This window comes from Mercurialis annua, linkage group LG8 (assembly GCF_937616625.2).
Source record: "Mercurialis annua linkage group LG8, ddMerAnnu1.2, whole genome shotgun sequence".
Lineage (NCBI taxonomy): Eukaryota > Viridiplantae > Streptophyta > Magnoliopsida > Malpighiales > Euphorbiaceae > Mercurialis > Mercurialis annua.
Window position 1 is genome coordinate 1,436,430 of NC_065577.1, and position 12,687 is coordinate 1,449,116.

General features: G+C 32.3%; 3 protein-coding genes across 5 annotated transcripts; 1 reads left to right on the forward strand and 2 right to left on the reverse strand.

Moving 5' to 3' along the window:
- Positions 1-573: 573 nt before the first annotated feature.
- On the reverse strand, positions 574-2,156 carry LOC126660541 (putative F-box/FBD/LRR-repeat protein At2g05300). Its single transcript, XM_050354106.1, has 3 exons — positions 1,359-2,156; positions 846-1,279; positions 574-634 (listed from the first exon to the last, which is right to left on the reverse strand). The coding sequence occupies exons 1-3, from the start codon at positions 2,154-2,156 to the stop codon at positions 574-576; spliced, it is 1,293 nt and encodes a 430-aa protein (XP_050210063.1).
- A 3,404-nt stretch (positions 2,157-5,560) lies between these two features.
- LOC126660950 (putative F-box/FBD/LRR-repeat protein At1g66300) lies at positions 5,561-7,121 on the forward strand. 2 transcript variants are annotated; one of them, XM_050354680.2, is made up of 3 exons: positions 6,033-6,117; positions 6,191-6,492; positions 6,577-7,121. In XM_050354680.2, the coding sequence occupies exons 1-3, from the start codon at positions 6,087-6,089 to the stop codon at positions 7,033-7,035; spliced, it is 792 nt and encodes a 263-aa protein (XP_050210637.1). In that variant the 5' UTR covers positions 6,033-6,086; the 3' UTR covers positions 7,036-7,121. The 2 variants fall into 2 exon arrangements, with proteins under 2 accessions (XP_050210636.1, XP_050210637.1); XM_050354679.2 differs by having other exon boundaries at positions 5,561-6,492.
- Positions 7,122-8,233: 1,112 nt separating this feature from the next.
- LOC126660949 (F-box/FBD/LRR-repeat protein At1g16930-like) lies at positions 8,234-12,687 on the reverse strand. 2 transcript variants are annotated; one of them, XM_050354678.2, is made up of 4 exons: positions 11,769-12,687; positions 11,262-11,687; positions 11,008-11,111; positions 8,234-8,936 (listed from the first exon to the last, which is right to left on the reverse strand). In XM_050354678.2, exons 1-3 carry the CDS (start codon positions 12,579-12,581, stop codon positions 11,088-11,090), a joined length of 1,263 nt encoding a protein of 420 aa, XP_050210635.1. In that variant the 5' UTR covers positions 12,582-12,687; the 3' UTR covers positions 8,234-8,936; positions 11,008-11,087. The 2 variants fall into 2 exon arrangements, with proteins under 2 accessions (XP_050210635.1, XP_050210634.1); XM_050354677.2 differs by lacking the exon at positions 8,234-8,936 and adding an exon at positions 9,566-9,799 and having other exon boundaries at positions 11,769-12,686.

Consider the following 12,687-nt stretch of genomic DNA (forward strand, 5'->3'; position numbering starts at 1 on the left):
TTCGACACGAACAGAGAACCCCAAAATTGAACTAACCAATCAACCGAATGTTCAAAATTCAGCGGCACAAACATTAAACATTAACCAAAACCAAACAGCAAGGGAAAAAAATTTAAAACTGAACCGGACTGAATAAGTTGGTAATTCGATTGGTTTGGTTAAAACTGACACAAACACAAAGAACAATTATAAATAATTTTAACAAATAAGAAATATTTGGTCGGTGCGGTTAATTCGGACAATCCAAATCTCAAACAATAACCTAAGACAAAAGCTTTAAATTCCTAAAACCGAATAAACCAAAAGTTATCGATTTGTTTGGTTAATTCAATTGGTCGGACATTTTACTCACCCCTATTTACAATAACAACTACTGATATCTCAGAGAATCACATTCAGTAAATGGCAAAGTAAGCAGAGAAGTACCAGTTATCCTTCTCTAATTTATATCAAAAGTATCATATAATTCTGAAGGGAAAATATTCATCAAAAACAAAATTCTGAAGGTAAAATATCAGAAAGTTGGGAAGAATTCTCACCGATACCGATCATAAAAGACCAACTTGCCTCCTTTCATGCACACTCCTTGATCACCAACTGATTCGCGGGTTCAGACGGATCAGAGAGACGAGTACTGCATAAAAGCATGCCAAGAGGAAACAATAGCAATTAGCTTAAAAACAATAAAAGAGTCACCATGGATGTGACTCTGTCTCAGTACAAATATTGCTAATTGGAAGTGTAGCAAATCAATAAGGTTTTGCTTCTTGGAACTTCAAAGTGTACCAAATCGGCATTAAAAGTACCATAATAGAGACAACAACTAAAAGCTGAACTAATGATACTTGAGCCACATATGTATCTCAGGAACGACTGAAATTAGACAAGTGATTGAAGCTCTTGGAAACATTAAAACTTTTCTTAGAATTTCCGATTCGTCCCTATAGCAAGTTATAGCAAAAGTATTCAAGAGCTTAGCATATTTGAGCAAATATGCTACTATCTCCATATCTTCACCAACATTTTGCAACCCTCTGAATTCCACACTTTCGAGTGACGACTTTAAACATTTCGCCACATTTTGTTCGGGCTCCAACTCCTGTGCATAAGTCATATAGCAGTTGCAACGTTTGTTTTGATAAAATCTGATAAACTTTAAATTTGGTGTCATAGTGAGCATAGCAGGCAAATATGACCGTTCATCACCACAATTGGAGACTATTAACCGAGTCAATCGAGTAAAGCTAGGGAGATTGTGGAGGGACGAGTCACGGAGAAGCTGAAAATGAAATCACAGTAAGCAATTTAATCAACTCAAATAACCATAAAAGCAAATTTAACAAAGCTGTGAGAATTACCTTTGGAATATGACAAGACGCGGATAAGCAACTAATATTACTGGTTTTTCTCAGAAGCTGAACTGTTGGATCCATGTCTGCACGAGATATTCCGACGCAAGAGGAGACTACAAAACGTGCTTTAGCAATCGAACAAGGAGTTTTAACTTCAATGTTAAGCTTTCTATCAACATGGATGCTAAGATTGTCAAGGTTTGGAGCATTAATAACAACCTTAGAAGATTTTTGGTAAGGATCAAAGTACCGAAATTTTTTAAGGGAAGATGAGTTGACATTCAATATCTCGAAATCATCAGACCAACCTCTATCGATAACTAAAACCTCAAGAATCGGACAGTTAGATAAAAGCATTTGTACATTGAAATCAGACAGGTTAGTGAGATACTCCAGATAAAGAGATTTGAGACCTGTGAGGCATACAGACTTCGAATATTTTGCGGGAAACCGAATAACTGATCCTTCGAGATGAATTTCCTCGAGGTTCCGAGTCATTACAGAACAAAGCCAAGATTCAATGTCGGAACTTGAATAGTTCTGCGTAAGCCGAAGGCTCAAGTATTTCACATTATTAATCAAAACACGGTTCATAAAATTCACAAACGAGTTCATAAATACTTCTGTTGAATATGTTTTTCCATAGTAATAAGAATCGCAAATCTGGAATTTTTGAAGTTTGAGCCAAATATATCTCCATTGTCTTGATAAAACGCTGCTTCTCACGGCGTCGGTGGATGATCTGAGGAATGATAATATGTGAGCGAGAATTTCATCTGGTAACTTACTAATTCTATCTTCCATTACAGAATAATTAGGGTTTTGTTTATCAGAAGAGAAATTAGGGCTTATAAAAGAAGCTTGGAGAAGAAGCAGATGGAACGACGCCGGATTTTGAGTTAAGTCGGGGCTATATCTTGGGCTTGGACTTTGATGGGTTTTTGAAACGCGGGTCAGCAGACCATAGTTACATAAAGATAGAAAAAGTAGATATTTTTTTTTGTCCCGTAAAAATAAAAAAATAAGGCTAATCCTCTGAAAAAACCTCCACCTTTTAGCCCCTTTTCGTTTGCACCCTTACGTTGCAAAATCACCAATTTTACCCAAATTTACACCTTTCGTTTTCAATTCCACCCTTAAACATTAAATTGACCTTTTTTCACTTGAAAAAGGTCCAATCAATACTTAATACTTAAGCATGTATACTAAATAGGGCTTAATGTTATATTTAAACAAAAAAATATTCTTTTCACAAATTAAAAAAATTTAATAATAAATTTCTATTGAATACAATAAATATTATTATTTTGTACAAATTCAAATCCGATTTTATTCGAACTCGCTACTTTATTTGATATTATAATTAATTTAAATATTTTTTTATATCATTAAAAATTATTAATTATATTAACTAAATAATTAATAAAAATACTCCATCCGTGTATTCCGACCAACTCCCGATCGCCGCTGTTGTCCTCCGCGTATTCCGACCCACCTCCAGTCGGCCGCCGTCGTCCTCCGCGTCTTCCTCCCATGGAAACCGACCTCCTCGTTTTCCATGGGAGGAAGACGAGCTGGTTTGTCTTCCCAAGGAAGACAAACCAGCAGCTGATCGTCTTCCTCCCATGGAAGACGACCAGCAGCTGGTCGTCTTCCAAGGATGGAAGACGATTCAGGTCGTCTTCCTAACAGCTCTCGTCTTCCTCCCATGGAAGACGAGCTGGTCGTCTTCCATGGGAGGAAGACGACCAGATCTGGTCGTCTTCCTCCCATGGAAGACAACCAGCTCTGGTTCGTCTTCCATGGAAGACGAAACAGAGCTGGTTCGGTTTGCCGGGACATAAAAAAATTTAAAAAAAAATTAAACTAAAAACGATATACAAATATAATTTAATTAATTTAAATTTATTTTCGGAATAAAAGCAATAAATTTTAAATAAAAAGGTAAGTACAATATTTTCAATTAATTTTTTAAATTTTAGAAAGATGGTTTTTTTATTTTAATTATAACATTAGGGACTATTTTGAATATTTGTTAAAATATGAAGTATTGGAAAAAAGATCAATTTAATGCTTGAGGGTGTAATTGAAAGTAAAAGGTGTGGATTTTAATAATTGAGGGTGGAATTGAAAACAAAAGGTGCGGATTTGGGTAAAATTGGTGATTTTGCAACGTGAGGGTGCAAACGAAAATGAGCTAAAAGGTGGAGGTTTTTTCATAGGATTAGCCAAAAAATAACCATATTTGTTGGATTATTTTTATAAATTGATGGGTAGCCGTAATTAGATCATGTTAATCCCTTAATGGAATTTCTTTCAATGTGATCTGACATCTTCACTTCACCAAAATGATTAGTGTAGTCAATAAGGAGAAATTGTGAATTCTTCTCAGTAGAATGGTAAAGGCTTGGATGTGTTATAACAAAAATGTTTTGTTCATTTGGCCATCTAATAAACTATTAACTCAGAAAATGTACTTAATTTTCATAAGAATAATTTTATAATATCATTCGAAACTGTAAATCTATTTCTATTTCTATTTTTTTATAATCTATAATAACTTTAAAGTATTAATCTGTGTCTTAAATTACTCAAATGATATGTGTGTTATTGAAAACATTATGTAATGTCAAAAGAACAAGAGTTAGCAACCACATATTTTTTATTTGTCAAAGAAAAAACTAAATATATTTTCTTAACGGTTGATTATTTGTTAGTTAATTATATTATATTTTATGTTTAACTTGCGGAGTGAAGTAGAAAAAATTTTGTGGATGCAGAAGATGATCGAAAACTTGGTATATAGATTAGTTTTCTTGTGGTTCCTAAATTCAATTGCTTATATCTCAGTTTATGCTTTTGTGTTAATTTTTGAATTTATATTTTGAGCTTATAAAAATATACACTCAGATCGATTGTATTCATCGTTTGCCGGAGATTTTTTGGTGTATTGAATTTATTAATTTTTTGTATCTTTGATTTCTTTATTTTAGTTCCTCTTTCATTATTTTCTTGTAGTGATAATTATATTAATTATTAAATAGAAAAAGTTACAAGTTAGTTTAATTTCATAATTTTTTAAATTTTGAATTAATTCAAAAGTTTTAGATTGTGAATTATGGATAAAGTGTTTTTTAAGATATTTTTTTTAGAATTAATAATTAATAACATCGAGTAAAAAATGCTTTCAATTTATATTTCTAGTACCATCGTGTAAATTAAAAATCATAGCGATTATAAATATTTCTTCTTTCATAGTACCTCAAGTTATCTTTGAAATTTCATGACCACAAGTTACATCTATTATCTTCAATTTATAATAATTTTTTACTATAAGACCTAATTAATGTACATATTTTTTTACTAAGGTAACACTATTCTTAAAATTTATAGGCATTTTATATAAGAAAATTATTAGTTAGTATCGTTGTAATCTTGTAATAAGGTATAATTTTTTTAAAAATATATAAAATAAGAAATATTATAGACTAGTTTTTTTTTCAAAACGACTAGTATTATGAACTTAAAGCAGCGTATTCTTAGGTTATGATTATGTGCTTAATGTTTTAAAAAAATTAGTGCATAGCTCATTAACTTTATAACTTTTTTTTATAGATCAAACTTTAAGTAAAATTTATAGATACATATTAATTAATAGGTTAATGGTCTAAAAAACCTCCACCCTGACGTTGTAAAATCACCGGTTTCACGCAAATTCGCATCTTTTATTTTCAATTGCATCCTTAAATATTAAATTGGACTTTTTTATTTGACAAAAAGTTCAAATCAATATTTTATATTTTAACATATATTCTAAATAGCGCTTATTGTTATATTTAATATAAAAAACTCTTTTTTCTCAAAAAATATAAAACTAAATAATAATTTGTTATTTGATACAATTAAATATTATTATGTTATGAATAGAATTTTTTATTTTAATTATAACATTGAGAACTATTTAAAATATATGTTAAAATATGAAGTATTGAAAAAAATGTCAATTAGATTTTGATGGTGCAATTGAAACTAAAAGGTGTAAGTTTCTCTGATCGAGAGTGCAATTGAAGACGAAAGGTGTCGATTTGGGTGAAATTGGAGATTTTACAATGTTAAGGTGCAAACGAAAAAGGACTCAAAGGTGAAGGTTTTTTTTATAGACCGTTAACCTAATTAATATTGAAAACCTTTTGTTTTTCTTAATATTGAAGCCTAAAGTTGAAGCCCGAGACTTAACCCTAGCTTAATCTGACGTCGTTTTCTATCTTCTTCATCTTCTTTCAAAACTAAAATCCCCTAACTTCTTTTATAAGCCCTAATTTCTAATCTGATAAACAAAAACCCTAATTCTGTAATGGAAGATATAATCAGTGCCTTACCAGATGAAATTCTCGCTCACATGTTATCATTCCTCGAATCATCCACCGACGCCGTGAGGAGCAGCGTTTTATCAAGACAATGGAGATATATTTGGCTCAAACTTCAAAAATTCCAGATTTTGGATTCTTATTACTATGCAAGAACATATTCAATAAAAGTATTTATGAACTCGTTTGTGAATTTTATGAACCGTGTTTCGACTAATAATGTGAAATACCTCAGCCTTCAGCTTCAGGAGAACTATTCAAGTTCCGACATTGAATCTTGGCTTTGTTCTGTAATGACTCGGAACCTTGAGGAACTTCATCTCAAAGGATCAGTTATTCGGTTTCCCGCAGAATTATCAAAGTCTGTATGCCTCGCAGGTCTCAAATCTCTTTATCTGGTACATCTCACTAACCTGTCTGATTTCAATGTACAAATGCTTTTATCTAACTGTCCGATTCTTGAGGTTTTAGTTATCTTTAGGGGTTGGACTGATGATGTCGAGATATTGAATGTCAACTCGTCTTCCCTTAAAGAATTTCGGTACTATGGTCGTTACCAAAAATCTTCTAAGGTTGTTATTAATGCTCCAAACCTTGACAATCTTAGCATCCGTGTTGATAGCAAGCTTAACATTGAAGTTAAAACTCCTTGTTCGATTGCTAAAGCACGTTTTGTAGTCTCCGTTTGCCTTGGATACATGGATCCAATAGTTCAGCTTCTGAGAAAAACCAGTAACATTAGTTACTTGTCTGTGTCTTGTAATATTCTCAAGGTAATTCTCACAGCTTTATTATATTTTATTTGCTTTTATGGTTATTTGAGTTGATTAAATTGCTTATTCTGATTTCATTCCCAGAATTTCTGTGGCTCGTCCGTCCATAATCTCCCTAGTTTGACTCGATTGACTCGGTTAATAGTCTCCGATTATGGTGATGAATGGTCATATTTGCCTGTTATGCTCTCCATGGCACCAAATCTGAAGTTTATCAGTTTTTCGAATTACCGATGCACCCGTTGTTGGATAACTACTGCAGTGAAGATGAAGCCCGAACAAAATGTGGCGCAATGCTTGAAATCATCACTTGAGAGTGTGGAATTTGAAGGCTTAAAAGATGTTCGAAGAGATATGGAGACAGTAGCATATTTGCTCAAATATGCTAAGGTATTAAATACTTTTGCTATAACTAGCTATGTTTGTTATAAGCCAGACGAAATTCTAAGAAAAGTTTTAATGTTTCCAAGAGCTTCAAGCACTTGTCTAATTTCAGTCGTTTCTACGATTAAATACATATGTGATTATTGTAAAAAGGGGTGAGTAAAATGTCCAACCAACCGAATTATTAACCTAACCGATGACTTTCCGTCTGTTCGGTTTTAGGAATTTAAATTTTTTTGTCTTAAGTTATTGTTTGAGATTTGGATTGTCCGAATTAACCGCACCGACCAATATTTGTTATTTGTTAAAATTATTCATAATTGTTCTTTGTATTTGTTTCGGTTTTAACCAAACCAATTAAATTACCGCCTTATTCGGCCCGCTTCAGTTTTGAATATTTTTTCCCATCAGTTTGGTTTTGGTTAATGTTTAATGTTTGATCCGTTGAATTTTGAACATTTGTATGATTTGTTAGTTCAATTTTGGAGTTCTCGGTTCGTGCCGAATGCCCACCCCTAACTATAAACACAAGTGCGACAATTAGTGTATTAAAAGATTTATAGTTTCAAAGGAAACTAAATAAACTTAACTTTTGTTCAGTAGCTAATGTAAACTAATCTTATCTGATTACTCCAAAATTGCTTGTTGAATCTCTCTGCAATTATAAATTGTGGTTTGTATTCCCCTCTCTATAAGTTGTCATCCCAAAGTGATATACAGTTGGGACTTAGACTACCAAATAAAGTTAACCTCTAGTTTTGTAAATATTTTCTGAAAATTTAGTATTTTGTAAATAATATTCTGAAAAATTAATACTATTCTCATTTTCTTGGTTATTTTTTCAACTCACCGTGGGTAGTCTGGGTCGTATAAAATTGAAATTCTAAACTGTTTAAAATTAAGAAATCCAAACTTACAGTACTGATACTTTTAAAAAGAGTTCTATTTGCCCGTAGCTCTCTCGTTTGATAGCGGATAAAGCAAATATTTCTGTCAAACTATTCTACAAAAAACAAACGGAAGTTGAAAATACTAATAGGATCTGCTAATAGAGTTTTTTTGTAATTTCATTAATTATATAAAGTTTTTGCAATTCAATATATGAATTTTTTATTATTTAAAAATTATAATCGTCGTTTGAAAATTCGATTTATTGGTGCTAATGTGAATGTCATAACTCATCTTACCATGTCCTTCATTTCTCAATTTTGAGTCTGTCCCATTTTTTGTGCGTATATGCAGTTGCGGACCTATACGTGAATTTTTGGAGGGGCCAACTATATATATATTCAATTTGACAAAAAAAATTGACTTTAAAATTATAAAGTTCGATTTGATTTTCGTACAGATCGAACTGAAAATATGAATTAAAAATTAATTGAACTAGTCCGAATCTTAAAACTAAAATTTAAATTACTGGTAAATATCAAAAATAACTAAATTTCGATTTTGAAAAGAGTAAATTTATCGACAGTTTATCTAGTGTTGAAATTTTCATGGCTTTTGCTTTGATGAAGACGAAGATGATCACAGTCACAGCCCCATTTCTTGTTCATTTAATATTGCTCTTTTGTGTTCAAATCAAACTCATATTCTAAGGCTAATAATCATCCATGGACTCTAACTCACCTGAACTGTTTGAACTAATTCACCTGAACTAACTCACCTGAACTGTTTCTCACCGTGATCCCTACACCAATCGATCTACCGTCGCTCCTGCAGGAAGCATCGACGTTCACCTTCAACGCACCTTCAGCTGGTTTCATCCACTTTATTCTACCATCCTCTCTCACCAAGTTAACATTATCAGAGGCTGGATTAGAAGCTCGAGCTTTTCTCCAAGCAACAAGATGATTTCCCGCCAGATTAAGCACATCCGCCGCCACCAAAAGTTTATCTGACCACACAATATTTGTTCATGTTGGCCATATTTGCCAGCAAACCATAGAAATAATGCAAGAAGTTTCCCTATCCACGTTAACCAGCCAAGATTTAACCCAGTCCACAACACTTGTACCTGCAAAGCTCGAAAACCCTATACCCGCTGACCTCCAACATTCCTGCGCAAAACCGAAAGCTAATAAAAAGATGTCTAGCTGATTCATCCTCATATCCACACACCAGGCAATCTGAATAGATAAAAGCTTTCTTAGATGCTAAAGCATCATATGTGGGAAGAAAGCCAGAACACAGCCGCCAGACAAAAATTTCGGACGTGCATGGGAACATGCAGCCGCCAAATCAAACTCCACATGCTATCAACATCGCTAACCATCTCACCTCTAATCAACCTCATGGCATGATCTTGTATCACAAATCTTGGCACTTATGAAGTTTATAAATTTGGCGATTATATATCATTTATATTTTATTTATAATGTCTAAAAGTTTTAAAATAATAATAATTATCATGAACCTTAATTAAAAATTACTTTTAGATTTTGTCAAATAATTGTTGAAATTAACATAATTGATCTTCATTAACATGTTGAATTAATGAAAAATTACACGAAAATTTAATTAGAAAAATGTCTACAACAAAAAGTTAACTCTGTAATTTTATTTATATTTTACTTCATTTTCAAATTATATAAATTTTAATTTTTTTCTCACAAAATTTATTCAAGACTTAAATGTAAAACCCAAATTTAAATTTATAAAAATAACTATTTTACTATCACATTGAATCTAAACCAAATATCAAATCTTTTATATAGTGGTTATGAATAAAACTTATTATGATAGTAATCTTTAGACAACCGGTAGAGTGTATATTTTTATAAGCTCAAAATATAAATTCAAAAATTAACATAAAAGCATAAACTGAGATATAAGAAATTTAATTTAGGAACCACAAGAAAGCTAATCCAAATACTAAGTTTCCGATCATCTTCTGCATCCACAAAACTTTTTCTACTCCACTCTGCAAGTTAAACATAAAATATATAATTGACTAACAAATAATCAACCGTTAAGAAAATATATTATAGTTTTTTCTTTGACAAATAAAAAATATAGTATCGTACCAATTGTTACCATACTATAGTACACTTTCATTCAACTAATAATGAGACCATATACTAAACTACAAGACATAATGCTAAATATGTTTTGTTCTTCGCAGCAACAAAGAGCAAATCAAAAAGTATGCACATAAGAAATTGATAATTGAACGGTATTTAATTTTAACATATTAAGGGATATTCTTGCGGAAGTACTAATTTTTAGAATATATTTAGAAAAGTAGGGGGTTACTTTATTTGCTAACCTTAGTCTCAAATCAAGTATCACTTTGGGATGACAAACAGTCTTGGACACTAAAAAAGGATGCAATTGAAGAAAACTAAGAAAGTTGAGGGATTAGAAAAGGTAAAACTAAAGATTAGGGCCCGGATATATTTAAACCGTATAGTTTAAAATGGCTGCTCAAACAGGTCAATTAAGTTGGTCCAAAAATATCTCCTGGTTACAAACTTCATTGCAACAATTTCTAAATAGTCAGTAGTAAACTAAATTAAATTCATAAGATTATCAACTCTTCTTCATTTAGTTTACCTATGCTACTAAACTAAGTTTAGTTTACTTTAATACTATAAATTTTTAAATAGATTAATTGTCACAGTTCTGTTTACCATTACGAGTAAGCATTTGGTTAGTTCGATTAAATTCTGAATCCTAACTAACTGAATGCTCAAAACTGAACCGATGGAACATTAAACAGTATTCATAACCAAACGAACAGGAAAAAAGAACAAAGTAATTCTATCGGTTCGGCTAAAACTGACACAACTACAAATGATAATTAATAATAAAAAAAAAACCATCGGTCGGTGGAGTTAAGTTGGACAATCCAAATCTCAAACAAAAACTTAAGATGTAAGTTTTGAAATCCTAAAATTGAATCGACCAAATACAGAACTATCACCCAAAGTCATTAATTTGGTTGGGTAATTCAGTCGGTTGGATATTTTGCTCACCCCTATTTACAGTAATAACTACTGATTACACATAGAATCACATACAGTAAATGACAAAGTAAGTAGATAAGAAGTAGTTTTTCTTCTCCAATTCATATCAAAAGAAACATATAATTATGAAGGAAAATATCACAAAGTTGGGAAGAATTCTCACCGTCGCCAATACCGATCATAAAGGACTGACTTGCCTCCTTTCACGCACAATCCTTCGTCACCACCATCTGATTTGTGGGTTTAGACGGGTCTGCGAGACGAGTACTGCATAAAAGGATACCAAGAGGAAACAATAGCAATAAGTTTAATAACAATAAAACAGTCAGCATGGAGATCATTGAGGTTGTACTTCAAAGTGTACCAAATTGACATTAAGAGTGAATTAATGATAAATCAACTACATAGTCATCGAACCTTATGAACGTCTGAAATCAGACAGGTGCTTGAAGCTCTTGGGAACATTGATACTTTTCTTAAAACTACTGATTCCTTTGATCCCTTCTCAGGGTCATCACTATAGCAAGTTATCGCAAAAACATTCAAGACTTTAGCATATTTGAGAAAATATGCTACTATCTCCATATCTCCAGCAACATTTTCTAACCCTCTAAATTTCAAACTTTCAAGTGATGACTTTAAACATTTCGCCATATTTTGTTCGGGCTTCAACTCCACTGTAGATTTTATATGGACTCGATTACAATACTTAGCAAATTTGATAAATTTCAGATTTGGTGTGATGGAGAGCATTGTAGGCAAATACGACCGTTCATCACCACAATGGAAAATCTTCAACCGAGTCAAACTAGGGAGATTGTGGATAGACGAATCACAAAGAAGCTGACGTTTAAAATGATTATTAGCAATTTAATCAACTCAAATAACCGATAAATTAAATACAATGAAAATAGTGAGAATTACCTTGAGAATATGACAAGACACAGATAAGTTACTGATATTACTGGTTTTCCTGAGAAGCTGAAATGTTGGATCCGCAGGAAGAAATGTTCCGACGCATTCATAAAACTTGATGTATGCTTTAGCAATTGAACGAGGAGTTTTAACTTCAATGTTAAGCTTACTAACACAAATTTCAAGACTGTCAAGGTTTGGAGCATTAATAACAACATTGGATGATTTTTTTGAAAACTCATAGTACACAAGTTGTTCAAGGGAAGATAAGTTGACATTTAAAATATCGACACTATCCGACGGACTTCTAAAGATATCTAAAACCTTAAGAATCGGACAGTTCGATAATAGCATTTCTAAACTAGAATCAGACAGGTGACTGAGAGTTACCAGATGTAGAGACTTCAGACCTGTGAGACATACGGACTTCGGGGGCAACTGAATAATTGATCCTGAGAGATGAATTTCCTCAAGGTTCCGCGTCATTATAGCGGAAAGCCATGACTCGATGTCGGAACTTGAATAGTTCTCTAAAAGCCGAAGCCTGAAGTATTTCACGTTACTAACTGAAATGCGGTTCATGAAATTTACGAAGGAGTTCATATATACTTCTCTTGAATATGTTTTTTGAGGAGAATAAGAATCGTAAATCTTGAATTTTTCAAGTGTGAGCCAAATATATCTCCATCGTTTTGATAGAACGCTGCTTCTGACGGCTTCGACGGATGATTCGAGTAATGTCAAAATGTGAGAAAGAATTTCGTCTGGTAACTTACTGATTCTATCTTCATAGCTGTTAATCTGCCTTCTTTGTTCTTCCATTTCAGAATTAGGGTTTTTCTTTATCAGATAGAAATTAGGGTTTATTAAAGAATTTGGGAGATTTTAGTTTTTGAAGAAGAAGAAGAAGATAGAAAACGACGTCGGA